The sequence below is a fragment of the Pseudophryne corroboree genome, chromosome 3 (genome assembly GCF_028390025.1).
Source record: "Pseudophryne corroboree isolate aPseCor3 chromosome 3, aPseCor3.hap2, whole genome shotgun sequence".
Classification (NCBI taxonomy): domain Eukaryota; kingdom Metazoa; phylum Chordata; class Amphibia; order Anura; family Myobatrachidae; genus Pseudophryne; species Pseudophryne corroboree.
Genome location: NC_086446.1, coordinates 305,061,202 through 305,080,881, shown reverse-complemented (window position 1 = coordinate 305,080,881; position 19,680 = coordinate 305,061,202). Strand labels below are relative to the sequence as shown.

Genomic DNA, 19,680 nt, shown 5'->3' with positions numbered 1-19,680 from the left:
CCCGCCCCCCGCACGGTCCGGCCATGCCTTCATTGGCCGGACTGCGCCCCTAAAACGCCGGCTAAATGTCGCCGTGCCACTCCCTCCCACATAGTGACTGCCTCTGCCTGTCAATCAGGCAGAGGCAATCGCTAGGCAGTGTCAGACGTCTGGCATGCGCCGGTGCACTGCGGCGCCAGCGAATGCGCAGTTCTGGCCCGATCGCTGCTGTGTGAAAACACACAGCAGTGATTGGGTCGGGATGACCCCCATAGTGTGTGTTATCCACAGCATTGCACACCAGGAGAGCGATGCTGCTGCGTCACCATGGAGACCTGAGCAGCAGTGGCACCTTGACCCGGCAGGCGTCACTTCCGGTATGATGTCACGCCCGGGACCAGAAGTGAGCCGCGATTGCCGGGGACACACGCTGACTGGCTGCTAGAGAGTCTGAAGACCTGTGAGTATGTATTTATATGCACGTTTTTCTCACTGTTTGATTGTAAGTGTGTCCTGATGACGGGGGGTGCACCCCGAAACGTTGAAGTAAAGCACGTTACTTTTCACCAGATACTGAGTCCAGGAGTGCCGCCTCGGTTGTCTTCGCTTATTGATTGGGGTTCGCTGGCCCCTAGGAGGGCAACCTGGCAGGTTATTGTGGCTTACAAGGGAGTGCCGGTTTGTGGATTGGAGATATAGATAGATAAAAAAATATATATATATATATATATATATATATATATATATATATATATATATATATATATATATATATATATAATATACACAATGTGGGTGTTTGCAGTGTTGGAAGCCACAGTCCACTGGCCCCCTCTCAACAGAAACAGGCGGCACTCCACGGATTTGATGTGAAATAAAAATTTATGGAACAAACAGCATGACGAGTCCAACGTTTCAACATCGCGGCGGGTGTTTTTGTCAAGGACACATGGTGAAAACAAAAGTTTTTCACCATGTGTCCTTGACAAAAACACCCGCCGCGGTGTTGAAACGTTGGACTCGTCATGCTGTTTGTTCCATAAATTTTTATTTCACATTAAATCCGTGGAGTGCCGCCTGTTTCTGTTGAGAGGGGGCCAGTGGACTGTGGCTTCCAACACTGCAAACACCCACATTGTGTATTGATCCAAGGAGGGCACCCCGGTCTGTATCTATGTGCTTTTGAGTGCCAACTATTTCCATTTTAGAGAGATAGATAGATAGATAGATATAGATATATATATATATATATATATATGGAGGAAGTATGTCTGGCACTCTCCCGTGGGCTAATAGAGCAAGGCTCACGCTCCGGTGCCCTCCCAAACAGACCCGGTGGTCTGTGTATACAAATGAAAGAACGAGACCAAAGTCTCCAGAGTGCCGCCTCGTTCTTTCATTTATTTATATATATATATATATATATATATATATATATATATATATATATATATATATATATATATATATATATATATATATATATATATATATATTTCAGAACTAAGTGAGATCATTACTGACTCAGCAACATACATTAACTTACCTGTGTATGATTACAGTTCCACAGAACCTGACTTGTTGGGGGTACTTGAGGAATGGAGTTTAGAGACCCTCGTGTAATTGATTCCAGTACCTTTTTCACAGTCTGCATCTGTGGCTCACAGCTATTTATAGGGGATACTGAATTTAAGAATTGTAAGAAACTGAAAGGTCTCTTAGTTGTCAAGTTACTTTCCTGCCACCTCCTCACTTGTAGGTTTTTTTTGCTGGCATTTCTCAGTAATGTGGAATGTAAAACATTAGGTGGCGCTAATATAATGTATGTATTTATATTTATACTCTGCACTCAAACTCACAAAAATTCATCATGCCGGATGCCTTCCACAATAAATAATGCAGTCACGGGTATATTTATGTGGCACTCACGGACTTCCCATACAAGAACGACTGGTAAACTCCGTAAGTTATATCAAAATTTAGGTTTATTGCAAACCATCGCCTGGAGTGCAGATTTGGAATAAACCAAAACGTTGATCTAACGTACAGAGTGTATCCATCATTCTAAATATACCTGTGAAAGTCCTGCGTCTGGGCAGGACGGCGTGACGAAAGCGGAACTAACGTCACTGGCACTGCAATCGAGGCTTGGACTGCAGCGGTCTTCCTGGATGTCTGCAGACGGCGAGTCTGGATTCCAGCGTCCTATACATGATATGCCTTCTTGCATTATGCTGCTTGTGAGTGTATCTTACCTTTAATAATACACTTTTTTTTATGAACGTACTACACTATTGTGCGCCTCCTATTCATTTGTCAATATTGTGTGTATTTTTTTTTTTAGATTTTGTTTTCTAAACTGTTATACTTCTACTTTTTTCTGAAAGTAGCATTTGTATACTTTTAAATTATTTATTGTGTGGATGATACTTAATATTCATTTGACTTTTTCTGTTATTTAAGCTCATTGCAAATCCAAATTCATTATGATAAACTGAGCGGCTGCTGAAAGGAGCCATACCCTGGACCCCAACTGAGAGGCATATTCTCGTCTGTGCGGTTTCTCCCAGCTAGAACCTGTGTATATAAACGTCTTGCTTTGTGACTTGTACTTTTTTTAGTCTGATTTTGTTTAAATATTTGTTATGGTTGTTTTTTTAAACAAATACAAAATGTTATTTTAAAAATGTGTGTGTTTTTGTTATAAATAGATACACTGAGTGTGCTAGACAAATCTGGCTCTCTGTAGCATGTACTTGGCTCTGTACTGTCTGTTTGGCTGAAGGTATATGGGAGGTGTACAGAGACTGTAAGTTGCATATACTGGGTGAACATGGCTACATCTTGATAGGTGGTTTCTGTGTGGGCTAGAATTGTTTTGTGTGTGTGTGTGTGTGTGTGTGTGTGTGTGTGTGTGCCTTTAGGCTGTTTGTGTTAGAAGTAATCATCACGGTTCTGTATGTTGAAAACAGGTGCCTTCTGTATTTTGTTTCTTCTTTTTTTGTAATTGTAATTTATGTGTGCTGGAACCAAGGGACTCCGAATTGTGCCCTTTGCACATATAACTGGTGTGGAAACAAATGGATCTGTGCTGCAGGTATTTGACAGGTCTGGTTGTTGTGTGCTGGATATATATAGCACCTTATTCAGTATTCTTAAGAGGTATCTTTGTATACAGAGTGTGTGTGTGTGTGTGTGTGCGCGTGTGTGTGTTGAACAGCATTCATTCTAATGCCAGAACATGGTTTCCAACTATTTTTTACATATCTTTCTCCAGCTGTTTTTGCTATTCGTATATTATTACGGTGAGATATTGACTGTCTCCGATTTTGACTTTGCGATTTCCCCTGTGCTCCCCAGAGACTTGAACCACTGATAATGACTATCGTTACTTGAGATTTTGACTGTGATATTTTGACTAAGTGCCAGTTTTGACTATACTGTGTACTAGATTGCACACAATATAGTCAAGATTGACTTGCCTGCACAGGCTATCTTTTCTTGCGATACTGACCCCACGGGAGCGTACATCAGTTTTGCAAGCTGTGTACACACGGTGCGATTTGCATTAACTTTCCTTACGATTTTGACTACATAGTCAGTCGTAAGGTTGCATCGCACCATGTGTATGCACCTTAACACACAGGTTAGGTTTCCATTTTTTCACCATCTTATCTCCAGTATGTCATTACTCTGCCAATCTGTGAAAATCAGTACATACTAATCAGGATTTTATTGGAAAGAGGTGTAATCTCAATAAAGCCGGCTCTTGGCGCTCTCCTTCTGCTCTGCTGGTCAGTGCAGTGTTTTTTGGCTATGAAAGAATAATTCACGGTCTCTTAACGTTAACAATTGAATGCCAACATCACTAGACCTGGTCTTCTCTTGTTGGTGATTAACCCTTTCTTATGTTGGGTTAGTGTTTAGCTAGCTACATATTATGCACAAGGTCTTAAATTCAATACTTGATAAAAGTTCTTCTTGTTAAAGATACGGCTACATATATTTTATAAATCCTATAAGGAAATCAGTGCACAGTTAATGATTGTCTACACAAAAGAAGTTCCATCAATTCATAAAAATAAAAAAAAATCCTGTTCTACACTTCTATGTGCCAGTCCCATCTCTGCTGGTTACTGAGGCCTGTGTTTTAACTGTTCACAAAAGATACAACAGGACTTCTGCTTCTCATTGGCTGCGTGGTCCATGCTTTGGCAACTCAACCAAACATCATATGTGGCACGGCTCTGGCTCTGATTGGATTTTGTAATTTGCATTCCTATAATTTTCATAAAGCATCCAGCAGTTTTTAACTGTTAGGAGATTTGCATATGATTTCTTCATTGACAGGGCGGTGGGGAGTTTCATCAGCTTCTAAAGTTTCATGGAAAAATGGCATATTCTGTGATAACATTGTATCATGGCAGTATTACATCTCCATAAGCACAGTCCTCCTCAATGGCCAGGTTATAATCTGCTCCTTTCCCTCCTTTGTATGTGCTTGTCACGATGCGCAGCCAGCCCTTCTCCCCCTGCAGGGAAATAAGTATGGCTGTGAGACATAGACAGACATGGAGAATTCAAAGCATCTGTATCACAGCTTAGGTGGGCCCTGTGCCACATGTGTTGTGTTGCTTTATCCATATTAATGTATGGCTGGGTCCACCTACCCCGCACCTTGTGCATTTAAATGTGTAAGTGACTTTTTCAGTGCAGTGCACCCAAGTCAGAAATGACATATATGTGATGTGCATGTGCTTAAAAACAGGATTTCTTTCATTCGTCTTTTACATCTAACTCAGTCCATCTGGGGAATGCTGCTACCATGGGTTTGCATTCAGGGCTAGGATATGGGAATTTAACGGTTAACTTTTCTTTAGAAGGTACTTGGAGGAAAGAGGTTGTACATAAGTATGAAATACTTATTCTTTATCCAGTCAGGGGAACACTGCTACTGTGGCAATGTTTCAAAGCTGCTCCTTGGAGGGAGTACAGTCAGACACTACTGAGCACAGAACTCTGCATCCAAAGCTAGCATCTTTGGACATGAAAACAGTAAAATCTTGTAAATCTGTGGACAGAGGCCCACATGGCTGCCTAACATAGCTACTCAGTGGATGATGCCCCATGCCCTACCATCCAGGAAGCGCTCATTGATCTGGTAGAGTGAGCAGCTATATGGTCTGGAACGAGTTCAGTATGAATGACCACTGGAAGGGATGCTGGTGGTCCTAATACCAATGCTGGCATCCCGATCTGTGAAATCTGGACAGGGGTGAGGTAATTTATCTTTACCCCCTAAACCTAACACCCCTTTCCCCACAACCTAACCCTCCCCCCTTAGTGCTCGAACCTAAGCTTCCCCTGGTGGTGCCTGGATCCCGTCAGTCTCTGCATCTTAACCGCATCCCTCCGGAACAGCTGTCCAGAATCAGCCTGCTGAATAGTGACCTGATCCATCTTGCTATAGTCTATTTTGATGCTGGCCAACCTCTTCTTCTTCTTTGCTAGTTCTAGAGAACCAGCAAAGTATCTATCCTATGACCAACAGAAGTCCAAACTAGGTAACTATATCCAGGACTGACAGCTGTCTGGTTACTTTAAGATCTGGACATTTAAAGAATGACTATCTGCTGATCTGATATGGGAACCCAATAGATACTTAGGCTGGAAATACTGTGGCCCTGATTCACAGGGGCACATAATGGCAATCTTCACATAGATTAAAAACTTTTTTTGCTACTGTGTGTGCTGAAAAATCCTCATATGGCGCATGCGCTATACAGTGTACGCATAAAGGTGCTGTTGCGGTCGAGACATGCGGTATCAGAAATGCCTTGGAGAACTGAGAGTTGGCTTAGGGCACATGCGGATATTTGACATCTTATAAGCATTTTATGGGAGTGATAATGAAAGTGGTTGCATACATACTGTAGTTGCTCAACTGTCACATTGTAGGCCTTACACACATGGAGAGGCTGCACCTGCATATGGCTAGTGCTAGTTTCAATGGTGAGGCCGATGGTGTCCTGTTTCAGCACCTACGTACACCGACATTGGGCACCTCATTCCTTGCTCAGATGTATACCAGGGAAGGGGCAGTATGGATGGTGTGATGCACTGAGGTCATGGGTTAAATTCCCACCATGACCTTAACTGTGGCGTTTGTATAGTTTGTATAAAAAATTAACCCTCGTGTGTAAGTGTGTGTATGTACATGGGCAGACTAGATGGCCCAAGTGGTTCTTATCTGCCGTCACATGCTATGTTTCTGTGAAGCGCTGCAACTTTCTTTTAAATATTGGGAACCTCATGGAGTCTCTCCAATAGAGAAGACAGATGGAACATTGATTGTGGGAGTGAATAAGATAAACAGTTCATACCCAAGGCTCTCCCCACGAGTTACGGACTACCCAAAATTCCACTCCATTTTCATCCAGTCCCCACCCGGCCACAGAGACGATATGATTCACCATTGGGCTTGGCTGGTACTCTGAATACAACCCTCCAGTGTAGGCATCCAGCTTTTCCGTAGCCATTATCCCACAGCTGCAAAACACAAAAAAAGGCATCATTATGCTGTGTTACTCTGTGGGTCAGCTCTAAGGGCCTGATTCAGAGCTGTACACTAACCTGATGGTTAGCGGACATCTCTGATGGTGGGAGGACTGCGCATGTGTAGCCCTCCATATGCAACTCTGCTCACAGTGTCTCTAAGCCACAGCTTGATTGACAAGCTTCGGCATTTGGGAGGTGGAGAGGGTAGTGTTCCTTGCCTGCATTCCCAAAACGGGGTGTGTCACCCCTGTTTTCCGGGAGGGACGAGGCCAGGGTCTGCATGGCTGCATGCTTACTTCCTGGCCTCGCAAGCTGCCAGGAACTGGCCAAGCTGAATAAGCCTCAGCTTACGCAGCTTGGCCAAACCTGCAACCATCGCAGCCGATGGTCACGGTGGCGATACGAGGCAGCATCTATGGATGCTGCACTCGAATCGCAAATGCAATGCAGGAGGTGTCTAGATCATATAGACACCACCTGCTGCATTTACATTTTGGTGGACAGAATTGCAAAGCCACTTGGTGGGCGGCTCTGCAATTCCGTCCATCTCTGAATCAGGCCCTAAATGTCAATATGGAATGGTCTGTCTTCTGTCATTCTGAGTGAAATATACAAATCGATCATTAAGCTATTACATTTGTATAACATATGTGAAGAATTCACAGCACATATTGGGTGGTAAGCTTAAAATATGTACCTGTTAAATGTTGGAATGATCAAACTACTGTATTTTACCAAAGTATTTGTTAAAATATTCTTGTATTTCTATTATAGCACTTTTATTAAAAGTGGTTATTACATTGTTATATCGATATGGAATTTACTGCCTTTGAATACTTAAGGTGAGTTAATCAGCTGATTAAAACAAATATAACTAAAAAATTTTTGGGGGTAATCTCCTTTCTCTAACGTCCTAGTGGATGCTGGGGACTCCGTAAGGACCATGGGGAATAGACGGGCTCCGCAGGAGACTGGGCACTCTATAAGAAAGATTTGGTACTATCTGGTGTGCACTGGCTCCTCCCTCTATGCCCCTCCTCCAGACCTCAGTTAGATTTCTGTGCCCGGCCCGAGCTGGTTGCACACTAGGAGCTCTCCTAAACTGCTAGAAAGAAAGTTTAAAATTTAGGTTTTTTATTTTACAGTGAGACCTGCTGGCAACAGGCTCACTGCATCGTGGGACTAAGGGGAGAAGAAGCGAACCTACCTGCTTGCAGCTAGCTTGGGCTTCTTAGGCTACTGGACACCATTAGCTCCAGAGGGATCGACCGCAGGACTCGTCCTTGGTGTTCGTTCCCGGAGCCGCGCCGCCGTCCCCCTTACAGAGCCAGAAGCATGAAGATGGTCCGGAAAATCGGCGGCAGAAGACATCAGTCTTCACCAAGGTAGCGCACAGCACTGCAGCTGTGCGCCATTGCTCCTCATACACACTTCACACTCCGGTCACTGAGGGTGCAGGGCGCTGGGGGGGGCGCCCTGAGCAGCAATAATATCACCTTGGCTGGCAAAAATAACCACAATATATAGTCCCAGAGGCTATATATGTGGTAATTACCCCTGCCAGAATTACAGAAAAAAGCGGGAGAAAGGCTGCCGAAAAAGGGGCGGAGCCTTCTCCCTCAGCACACTGGCGCCATTATTCCCTCACAGTTCCGCTGGAAGGAAGCTCCCTGACTCTCCCCTGCAGTCTACACTACGGAAAGGGTAAAAAAGAGAGGGGGGCACTAAATTTGGGCGCAGTTTAATATAATAAGCAGCTATAAAGGGTCATAATTCAGTTAGTCCCTGTATTATTATAGCGCTCTGGTGTGTGCTGGCATACTTTCTCTCTGTCTCCCCAAAGGGCTTTTGTGGGGTCCTGTCTCCTTGTAAGAGCATTCCCTGTGTGTGTGCGGTGTGTCGGTACGGCTGTGTCGACATGTTTGATGAGGAGACTTATGTGGAGGCGGAGCAGATGCCTATTAATGTGATGTCACCCCCTGCGGGGCAGACACCTGAGTGGATGGATTTATGGAAGGAATTACGTGCAAGTGTCGACTCCTTACATAAAAAATTTTACGACATGCCAAATGCGGGACAGCCGGCTTCTCAGCTCGTGCCTGCCCAGACGATTCAAAGGCCGTCAGGGGCCCTGAAACGACCACTACCTCAGATGGCAGACACAGATGTCGACACGGATACTGATGCAAGTGTCGACGACGATGAGTCAAATTTAATGTCCACTAGGGCCATTTGTGGCATGATTGAGGCAATGAAAGAGGTATTACACCTTACTGATATAAACCCGGGTACCTCAAAGAAGGGTATTATGTTTGGGGAGAAAAAACTACCTATAGTTTTTCCCCCATCTGTGGAATTGAATGAGGTGCGTGAAGAAGCGTGGGCTTTCCCCGATAAAAAATTGGTGATTTCAAAAAAATTACTAATGGCGTTCCCTTTCTCGTCAGAGGATAGTTGGGAAACTCCCCCTAGGGTGGATAAAGCGCTCACACGTTTGTCTAAAAAGGTGGCACTACCGTCTCCGGATACGGCCGCCCTAAAGGAACCTGCTGATAGAAAGCAGGAGGCTATCCTAAAATCTATTTACACACACACTGGTGTTATACTGAGACCAGCTATTGCCTCAGCCTGGATGTGCAGTGCTGCTGCTGCTTGGTCAGATTCCCTGTCGGAAAATATTGACACCCTAGACAGAGACACTATATTGCTAACCATAGAGCATATAAAAGACTCGGTCTTATACATGAGAGATGCACAGAGGGAGATCTGCCGGCTGGCCTCAAGAATAAGTGCTTTGTCCATCTCTGCTAGGAGAGGCTTATGGACTCGGCAGTGGACAGGAGATGCAGATTCTAAAAGGCACATGCAAGCCTGGACGAGGGGGATTACATGGTATCCCTGGACATCAAGGATGCTTACCTGCATGTCCCTATTTACCTTCCTCACCAGGAGTACCTCAGATTTGTGGTACAAGATTGCCATTACCAATTCCAGACACTACCGTTTGGACTGTCCACGGCACCGAGGGTGTTTACCAAGGTAATGGCAGAAATGATGATACTCCTTCGAAAAAAGGGAGTTTTAATTATCCCATACTTGGACGATCTCCTTATAAAGGCGAGGTCCAGGGAGCAGTTACTGGTCGGAGTAGCACTATCTCAGGAGGTGCTACAACAGCATGGCTGGATTCTGAACATTCCAAAGTCACAGCTGGTTCCTTCCACTCGCTTACTGTTCCTGGGGATGATTTTGGACACAGAACTGAAAAAAGTGTTTCTCCCGCAGGAGAAAGCCAAGGAGCTGTCATCTCTAGTCAGAGACCTCCTAAAACCAAAACGGGTATCGGTGCATCGTTGCACACGAGTTCTGGGAAAAATGGTGGCTTCATACGAAGCAATTCCATTCGGCAGGTTCCATGCGAGGACCTTCCAGTGGGACCTCTTGGACAAGTGGTCGGGATCGCATCTTCAGATGCATCAAATGATAACCCTGTCTCCAAGGACCAGGGTGTCTCTACTGTGGTGGCTGCAGAGTGCTCATCTTCTAGAGGGCCGCAGATTCGGCATACAGGACTGGGTCCTGGTGACCACGGATGCCAGCCTTCGAGGCTGGGGAGCAGTCACACAGGGAAGAAACTTCCAAGGACTATGGTCAAGTCAGGAGACTTCCCTACATATAAATATTCTGGAACTAAGGGCCATTTACAATGCCCTAAGTCAGGCAAGACCCCTGCTTCAAAACCAGCCGGTACTGATCCAGTCAGACAACATCACGGCAGTCGCCCATGTGAACCGACAGGGGGGCACAAGAAGCAGGATGGCAATGGCAGAAGCCACAAGGATTCTCCGATGGGCGGAAAATCACGTACTAGCACTGTCAGCAGTGTTCATTCCGGGAGTGGACAACTGGGAAGCAGACTTCCTCAGCAGACACGACCTACACCCGGGAGAGTGGGGACTTCATCCAGAAGTCTTCCTACTGTTGGTAAACCGTTGGGAAAGGCCACAGGTGGACATGATGGCGTCCCGCCTCAACAAAAAGCTAAAGAGATATTGCGCCAGGTCAAGGGACCCTCAGGCGATAGCTGTGGACGCTCTAGTGACACCGTGGGTGTACCAGTCGGTTTATGTGTTCCCTCCTCTGCCTCTCATACCAAAGGTACTGAGAATAATAAGAAGGCGAGGAGTAAGAACGATACTCGTGGTTCCGGATTGGCCAAGAAGGGCTTGGTACCCGGAACTTCAGGAAATTATATCAGAGGACCCATGGCCTCTACCGCTCAGACAGGATCTGCTGCAGCAGGGGCCCTGTCTGTTCCAAGACTTACCGCGGCTGCGTTTGAAGGCATGGCGGTTGAATTCCGGATCCTAAAGGAAAAGGGCATTCCGGAGGAAGTCATTCCTACGCTAATAAAAGCCAGGAAAGAAGTAACCGCGAACCATTATCACCGTATTTGGCGAAGATATGTTGCGTGGTGTGAGGCTCAGAAGGCCCCAACAGAGGAATTTCAGCTGGGTCGCTTTCTACACTTCCTACAGTCGGGAGTGACTATGGGCCTAAAATTGGGTTCCATTAAAGTCCAGATTTCGGCCCTGTCGATTTTCTTCCAGAAAGAACTGGCTTCACTGCCTGAAGTTCAGACTTTTGTAAAGGGAGTGCTTCATATTCAGCCCCCTTTTGTGCCTCCAGTGGCACCTTGGGATCTCAATGTGGTGTTGAATTTCCTAAAATCACATTGGTTTGAACCACTTAAAACTGTGGATCTGAAATATCTCACGTGGAAAGTGGTCATGTTATTGGCCTTGGCTTCGGCCAGGCGGGTGTCAGAATTGGCGGCTTTGTCTTGTAAAAGCCCTTATCTGATTTTTCATATGGATAGGGCAGAATTGAGGACTCGTCCCCAGTTTCTCCCTAAGGTGGTATCTGCTTTTCACTTGAACCAACCTATTGTGGTGCCTGCGGCTACTGGGGACTTGGAGGATTCCAAGTTACTGGATGTAGTCAGGGCCCTGAAACTTTGTTTCCAGGACGGCTGGAGTCAGAAAGACTGACTCGCTTTTTGTCCTGTACGCACCCAACAAGATAGGTGCTCCTGCTTCTAAGCAGTCTATTGCGCGCTGGATTTGTAGCACTATTCAGCTGGCGCATTCTGCGGTAGGCTTACCGCAGCCTAAATCTGTAAAAGCCCATTCCACACGGAAGGTGGGCTCATCTTGGGCGGCTGCCCGAGGGGTCTCGGCTTTACAACTTTGCCGAGCTGCTACTTGGTCAGGGGCAAACACGTTTGCAAAATTCTACAAATTTGATACCCTGGCTGAGGAGGACCTTGAGTTCTCTCATTCGGTGCTGCAGAGTCATCCGCACTCTCCCGCCCGTTTGGGAGCTTTGGTATAATCCCCATGGTCCTTACGGAGTCCCCAGCATCCACTAGGGTGTTAGAGAAAATAAGATTTTACTCACCGGTAAATCTATTTCTCGTAGTCCGTAGTGGATGCTGGGCGCCCGTCCCAAGTGCGGAGTGTCTGCAATACTTGTATATAGTTATTGCCTAACTAAAGGGTTATTATTGAGCCATCTGTTGAGAGGCTCAGTTATATTTCATACTGTTAACTGGGTATAGTATCACGAGTTATACGGTGTGATTGGTGTGGCTGGTATGAGTCTTACCCGGGATTCAAAAAAATCCTTCCTTATTGTGTCAGCTCTTCCGGGCACAGTATCCTAACTGAGGTCTGGAGGAGGGGCATAGAGGGAGGAGCCAGTGCACACCAGATAGTACCAAATCTTTCTTATAGAGTGCCCAGTCTCCTGCGGAGCCCGTCTATTCCCCATGGTCCTTACGGAGTCCCCAGCATCCACTACGGACTACGAGAAATAGATTTACCGGTGAGTAAAATCTTATTTTTTATTATTCAAGAAAGAAAGACAAACATGAAATGAAATGACAAACATGAAATCACATGAGTGTGTGTAAACTAGTATCAACAGTGCGGACACGTCTAAGCAGTACGAAAGCAATACGCAGTGCGTCACGTACCAACAATTGTCAGTGCAACATGGAAATCATCAGATCACATCAATGCAGCAGGAATAACAAAATGCTAGTGTATAAGGTAGAAGAGATAGATGAGAAAAGAGAAGTGATCTAGAAGAAGAAAGAGGGGAGGGAGTCGTCATCATTTGTTTAGAACGATATGTCGAGGACTGGTGTCACGTAGGTTTTATAAGCAAAGGACTCTTTAAAGGCGAGCCATTCCGACCAGGTAGCACTAAATTGAGAGGTAGACGTTTGTGATGGTGGTGAGCTCCTTCATAGCCATGTAAAAATCAACCCTTTGAAACCAATGGGATATAGGAGGTTGCAGAGTTGTCCTCCACCAGCAAAGTACAGTAGCCCTAGCCGCGTTCCCTAGGTGTCGTAGCAGAGAACTTTTATACTGGGTGAGGTGAATGACCATCAGGCTAAGAAACCAGAATTTGGTAGTCTCAGGGACCGGGTACCTAGTTATATGACAAGTGATCTTCTGGACCTGATGCCAGAAGCCAGTCAGTACACGGCAGTGCCACCATATGTGAATGGGGGTACCAAGTGACTGTCAACATCTCCAACATAGGGCAGATACAGTCGGGAACATCTGGTGAATCCCCTCAGGGCAGCGATACCATCTAAATAGAATTTTATATTGGGTTCCTAATCCTTGAATGAAAGGAGAGCTGGCAAATGTGTACCGGTATACGCGAGACCATTGGTCATCAGAGAGTTCATTTTTGGAGGTCTTTGTGCCAATCTATTACGTGTGCAGATTATTAGATCTACACTGAAAAGGTCTACAGTCAGTAGGTCTATCACTAATGGTAGACATGCATTAGGTCGACAGGGTCAAAAGGTCGACATGGAAATGGTAGACACAATTTTTTATTTCTCATACGTCCTAGAGGATGCTGGGGTCACATCAAGAACCATGGGGTATAGACGGGATCCACAGGAGACATGGGCATTTTAAGACTTTCAAAGGGGTGTGAACTGGCTCCTCCCTCTAAGCCCCTCCTCCAGGCTCCAGTTTAGAATCTGTGCCCAGGCAGACTGGATGCACACTGAGGAGCTCTACTGAGTTTCTCTGAAAAGACTTTGTTAGGTTTTTTATTTTCAGGGAGCACTGCTGGCAAGAGTCTCCCTGCATCGTGGGACTTAGGGGAGAGAAGTCAGACATACCTCTGTGAGTTTAAAGGATCTGCTTCTTTGGCTACAGGACACCATTAGCTCCTGAGGGGTTGGAACACTGGGTATGCCTAGGGGTTCATTCCCAGAGCCTGCCGTCACCCCCCTTGCAGAGACAGAAGACAGGTGAGTAGAAGAAGATCAGAAGACTTCAGTGACGGCTTTGAGGTACCGCACGGCGGCCGCGCTGCGCGCCATGCTCCCACAACTGCAGGGCGCGGGGGGGGGGGGGGGGACGGCCTGGGCAGCATATAAACCTCATTTCTCTGACGTCCTAGTGGATGCTGGGAACTCCGTAAGGACCATGGGGAATAGCGGGCTCCGCAGGAGACTGGGCACACTAAAAGAAAGATTAGGTACTATCTGGTGTGCACTGGCTCCTCCCTCTATGCCCCTCCTCCAGACCTCAGTTAGAATCTGTGCCCGGCCCGAGCTGGTTGCACACTAGGGGCTCTCCTGTAAAGTGTTTAAGTTTTTTATTTTCAGTGAGATCTGCTGGCAACAGACTCACTGCTACAAGGGACTAAGGGGAGAAGAAGCGAACCTACCTGCTTGCAGCTAGCTTGGGCTTCTTAGGCTACTGGACACCATTAGCTCCAGAGGGATCGAACACAGGCCCAGCCTCGGTCGTCTGGTCCCGGAGCCGCGCCGCCGTCCCCCTTACAGAGCCAGAAGCAAGAAGAACGTCCTGGAAATCGGCGGCTGAAGACTTCGGTCTTCATTATGTGGTGTCCATTGCTCCCTATGCACACCACATACTCCGGTCACTGATGGGTGCAGGGCGCTGGGGGGGGGGGGGGGGGCCTGGGCTGCAATTAGAGTACCTTAACTTTGGCAAACAACACATAATGTAGCCTAATAAGCTATATATGTGTAAAAATCCCCTGCCATAATACAATTATAAGAGCGGGAGAAGTCCGCCGAAAAAGGGGCGGGGCTATCTCCCTCAGCACACTGGCGCCATTTTCTCTTCACAGTGCAGCTGGAAGACAGCTCCCCAGGCTCTCCCCTGCAGTTTCCAGGCTCAAAGGGTTAAAAATAGAGGGGGGGCACTAAATTTAGGCGCAAACTGTATATAAAAAAGCAGCTATAGGGATAAATCACTTTCTATTAGTGTAAATCCCTGATTAAATAGCGCTGTGGTGTGTGCTGGCATACTCTCTCTCTGTCTCCCCAAAGGGCTTTGTGGGGTCCTGTCCTCAGTCAGAGCATTCCCTGTGTGTGTGCGGTGTGTCGGTACGGCTGTGTCGACTTGTTTGATGAGGAGGCTTATGTGGAGGCGGAGCAGGTGCCGATAAATGTGATATCACCCTCTGCGGGGCCGACACCAGAGTGGGTGGATATGTGGAAGGTATTAACCGACAGTGTCAACTCCTTACATAAAAGGCTGGATGACGTAACAGCCATGGGACAGCCGGTTTCTCAGCCCGCGCCTGCCCAGGCGTCTCAAAGGCCATCAGGGGCTCAAAAACGCCCGCTACCTCAGATGGCAGACACAGATGTCGACACGGAGTCTGACTCCAGTGTCGACGAGGTTGAGACATATACAAAATCCACTAGGGGCATCCGTTGCATGATTTCGGCAATAAAAAATGTGTTCCACATTTCTGACATTAACCCAAGTACCACTAAAAAGGGGTTTTATGTTTGGGGAGAAAAAGCAGCCAGTGTTTTGTTCCCCCATCAGATGAATTGAATGAAGTGTGTGAAGAAGCGTGGGTTTCCCCCGATAAGAAACTAGTAATTTCTAAAAAGTTACTGATGGCGTACCCTTTCCCGCCAGCGGATAGGTCACGTTGGGAGATATCCCCTAGGGTGGATGAGGCGCTCACACGTTTGTCAAAAAAGGTGGCAGTGCCGTCTCAGGATACGGCCACCTTGAAGGAGCCTGCTGATAGAAAGGAGGAGGAAATCCTGAAGTCTGTATATACACAGTCAGGTTCTATACTGTGACCTGCAATTGCCTCAGCATGGAGGTGTAGTGCTGCTGCAGCGTGGTCTGATACCCTGTCAGATAATAGTGTTACCCTCGACAGGGATACTATTTTGCTAACCATAAAGCATATTAAAGACATCGTCTTATATATGAGGGATGCACAGAGGGATATTTGCCGGCTGGCATCCAAAATTAATGCAATGTCCGTTTCTGCCAGGAGGGTATTATGGACCCGGCAGTGGACAGGTGATGCTGATTCTAAAAGGCACATGGAGATTCTGCCTTATAAGGGTGAGGAATTGTTTGGGGATGGTCTCTCGGACCTCGTATCCACAGCAACAGCTGGGAAGTCAAAATTTTTACCTCAGGTTCCCTCACAGCCTAAGAAAGCACCGTATTATCAGGTACAGTCCTTTCGGCCTCAGAAAAGCAAGCGGGTCAAAGGCGCTTCCTTTCTGCCGGAGGCAAGGGAAGAAGGAAAAAGGCTGCACCAGACAGCCAGTTCCCAGGATCAAAAATCTTCCCCCGCTTCCTCTAAGTCCACCGCATGACGCTGGGGCTCCACAGGCTGAGCCAGGTGCGGTGGGGGCGCGTCTCCGGAACTTCAGCGACCAGTGGGCTCGCTCACAGATGGATCCCTGGGTTCTGCAAGTAGTATCACAGGGATACAAGCTGGAGTTCGAGGCGACTCCCCCTCACCGTTACCTCAAATCAGCCTTGCCTGCTGACCTCAGAGAAAGGGAGGTAGTACTGGCGGCAATTCACAAGCTGTATCTTCAGCAGGTGATAATCAAGGTACCCCTCCTTCAACAGGGACGGGGTTACTATTCCACAATGTTGCGGTACCGAAACCAGACGGTTCGGTGAGACCCATTCTAAATTTAAAATCCCTGAACATTTATATAAAAAAGTTCAAGTTCAAAGTACCTCAAGGTTGTGGTACAGGATTGTCATTACCAATTCCAGACGTTGCCGTCTGGTCTGTCCACGGCACCGTGGGTATTTACCAAGGTAATGGCCGAAATGATGATGCTTCTCCGAAAGAAGGGAGTCATGATTATTCCGTACTTGGACGATCTCCTTATAAAGGCGAGGTCCAAGGAGCAGTTGCTAGTCGGCGTGGCACTATCTCAGGAAGTGCTGCATCAGCACGGCTGGATTCTGAATATCCCAAAGTCGCAGCTGATTCCTGCGACGCGTCTGCTGTTCTTGGACATGATTCTGGACACAACAGAAGAATTTCTCCCGGAGGAGATGGCCCAGGAATTATCATCTCTGGTCAGGGACCTCCTGAAACCAAAGCAGGTGTTGGTGCATCAATGCACGCGAGTCCTGGGAAAGATGGTAGCTTCTTACGAAGCAAGTCCCTTCGGCAGATTCCATGCAAGGATCTTCCAGTGGGATCTGTTGGACAAGTGGTCCGGATCGCATCTCCAGATGCATCGTTTGATTACCCTGTCCCCGAGGGCCAGGGTGTCTCTGCTGTGGTGGCTGCAGAGTGCTCATCTGCTCGAAGGCCGCAGATTCGGCATACAGGACTGGGTCCTGGTGACCACGGATGCAAGCCTCAGAGGTTGGGGGGCAGTCACCCAGGGAAGAAACTTCCAAGGAAACTTCCCTACACATAAATATTCTGGAACTAAGGGACATTTACAACGCCCTGAGTCAAGCAGAACCCCTGCTTCAAAAACAACCGGTTCTGATTCAGTCAGACAACATCACAGCGGTCGCCCATGTAAACCGCCAGGGCGGCACAAGAAGCAGGGTAGCAATGGCAGAAGCCACAAGGATTCTTTGATGGCGGAGAATCACGTGATAGCACTGTCAGCAGTGTTCATTCCGGGAGTGGACAACTGGGAAGCAGACTTCCTCAGCAGGCACGACCTCCACCCGGGAGAGTGGGGACTTCATCCAGAAGTCTTCCAGCTGATTGTGAACCGTTGGGAACGGCCACAGGTGGACATGATGGCGTCCCGCCTCACCAAAAAGCTAAAAGGATATTGCGCCAGGTCAAGGGATCCTCAGGCGATAGCTGTGGACGCTCTAGTGACACCGTGGGTGTACCAGTCGGTTTATATGTTTCCCTCCTCTTTCTCTCGTACCCAAGGTACTGAGAATAATAAGGAGAGGAGTAAGAACTATTCCCATTGTTCCGGATTGGCCAAGAAGAGCTTGGTACCCAGAACTTCAAGAAATGATCTCAGAGGACCCTCGGCCTCTGCCGCTTAGACAGGACCTGCTACTGCAGGGGCCCTGTCTGTTCCTAGACTTACCGCGGCTGCGTTTGACGGCATGGCGGTTGAACACCGGATCCTAAAGCAAAAGGGCATTCCGGAGGAAGTCATTCCTACGCTGATTAAAGCTAGGAAGGATGTGACCGCAAAACATTATCACCGCATATGGCGGAAATATGTTGCTTGGTGTGAGGCCTGGAAGGCCCCAACGGAGGAATTTCAGCTGGGTCGATTTCAGCACTTCCTACAGTCAGGGGTGACTATGGGCCTAAAATTGGGTTCCATTAAGGTCCAGATTTTGGCTCTGTCAATTTTCTTCCAAAAAGAACTGGCTTCACTGCCTGAAGTTCGGACTTTTGTTTAAAGGAGTGCTGCATATTCAGCCCCCTTTTGTGCCTCCAGTGGCACCTTGGGATCTCAACGTGGTGTTGGATTTCCTAAAGTCGCATTGGTTGAGCCACTTAAAACCGTGGAGCAAAAATATCTCACGCGGAACGTGGTCATGCTGTTGGCCTTGGCTTCGGCCAGGCGTGTATCAGAATTGGCGGCTTTCTCATGTAAAAGCCCTTATCTGATTTTTCATATGGATAGGGCGGAATTGAGGACTCGTTCCCATTTTCTTCCTAGGTGGTATCAGCGTTTCATTTGAACCACCCTACTGTGGTGCCTGCGGCTACTCGGGACTTGGAGGATTCCAAGTTGCTGGACGTAGTCGGGGCCCTGAAAATATATGTTTCCAGGATGGCTAGACTCAGGAATACTGACTCGCTATTTATCCTGTATGCACCCAACAAGCTGGGTGCTCTTGCTTCAAAGCAGACTATTGCTCGCTGGATCTATAGCACGATTCAACTTGCACATTCTGCGGCTGGACTGCCGCATTCTAAATCAGTAAAAGCCCATTCCACGAGGAAGGTGGGCTCTTCTTGGGCGGCTGCCCGAGGGGTCTCGGCTTTACAGCTTTGCCGAGCTGCTACTTGGTCGGGTTCAAACACATTTGCAAAATTCTACAAGTTTGATACCCTGGCTGAGGAGGACCTTGAGTTTGCTCATTCGGTGCTGCAGAGTCATCCGCACTCTCCCGCCCGTTTGGGAGCTTTGGTATAATCCCCATGGTCCTTACGGAGTTCCCAGCATCCACTAGGACGTCAGAGAAAATAAGAATTTACTCATTGGTAATTCTATTTCTCGTAGTCCGTAGTGGATGCTGGGCGCCCATCCCAAGTGCGGATTGTCTGCAATACTTGTATATAGTTATTGCCTAACTAAAGGGTTATTGTTATGAGCCATCTGTTCGTGAGGCTCAGTTGTTATTCATACTGTTAACTGGGTATAGTATCACGAGTTGTACGGTGTGATTGGTGTGGCTGGTATGAGTCTTACCGGGGATTCCAAATCCTTTCCTTATTGTGTCAGCCCTTCCGGGCACAGTTTCCCTAACTGAGGTCTGTAGGAGGAGCATAGAGGGAGGAGCCAGTGCACACCAGATAGTACCTAATCTTTCTTTTAGAGTGCCCAGTCTCCTGCGGAGCCCGCTATTCCCCATGGTCCTTACGGAGTTCCCAGCATCCACTACGGACTACGAGAAATAGAATTACCGGTGAGTAAATTCTTATTTTATCTATCTGGCAACAGCGGACAAGGTGCCTGGGCACTGTCCGTACCCCCGCCAGTGTCAAAAAGTTTAAAAATGAGCAGGTCTGAAGCGCGCCAGTAAGGGGGCGGGGCTTAGCCCTCACAGCACACGGCCCGGC

The 19,680-nt window shown here is 47.3% G+C and overlaps 2 protein-coding genes across 2 annotated transcripts in view; one reads left to right on the top strand and one right to left on the bottom strand.

Annotated features, from left to right (window-relative positions):
* The window catches only part of NELFCD (negative elongation factor complex member C/D), a 74,371-nt gene extending 71,705 nt beyond the window's left edge, over positions 1 to 2,666 (top strand). The window contains exon 15 of the mRNA XM_063959382.1: positions 2,443 to 2,666. Coding sequence (XP_063815452.1) covers positions 2,443 to 2,477 — 35 coding nt within the window. The 3' untranslated portion in view covers positions 2,478 to 2,666. The remainder of the gene's footprint in view (positions 1 to 2,442) is intronic.
* Positions 2,667 to 3,683: 1,017 nt separating this feature from the next.
* The window catches only part of CTSZ (cathepsin Z), a 44,576-nt gene continuing 28,579 nt past the window's right edge, over positions 3,684 to 19,680 (bottom strand). Inside the window, exons 5-6 of the mRNA XM_063959383.1 lie at positions 6,363 to 6,528; positions 3,684 to 4,511 (exon numbers count right to left, since the gene is read on the bottom strand). Of these exons, the coding sequence (XP_063815453.1) occupies positions 4,398 to 4,511; positions 6,363 to 6,528 (280 nt within the window). The 3' untranslated portion in view covers positions 3,684 to 4,397. The remainder of the gene's footprint in view (positions 4,512 to 6,362; positions 6,529 to 19,680) is intronic.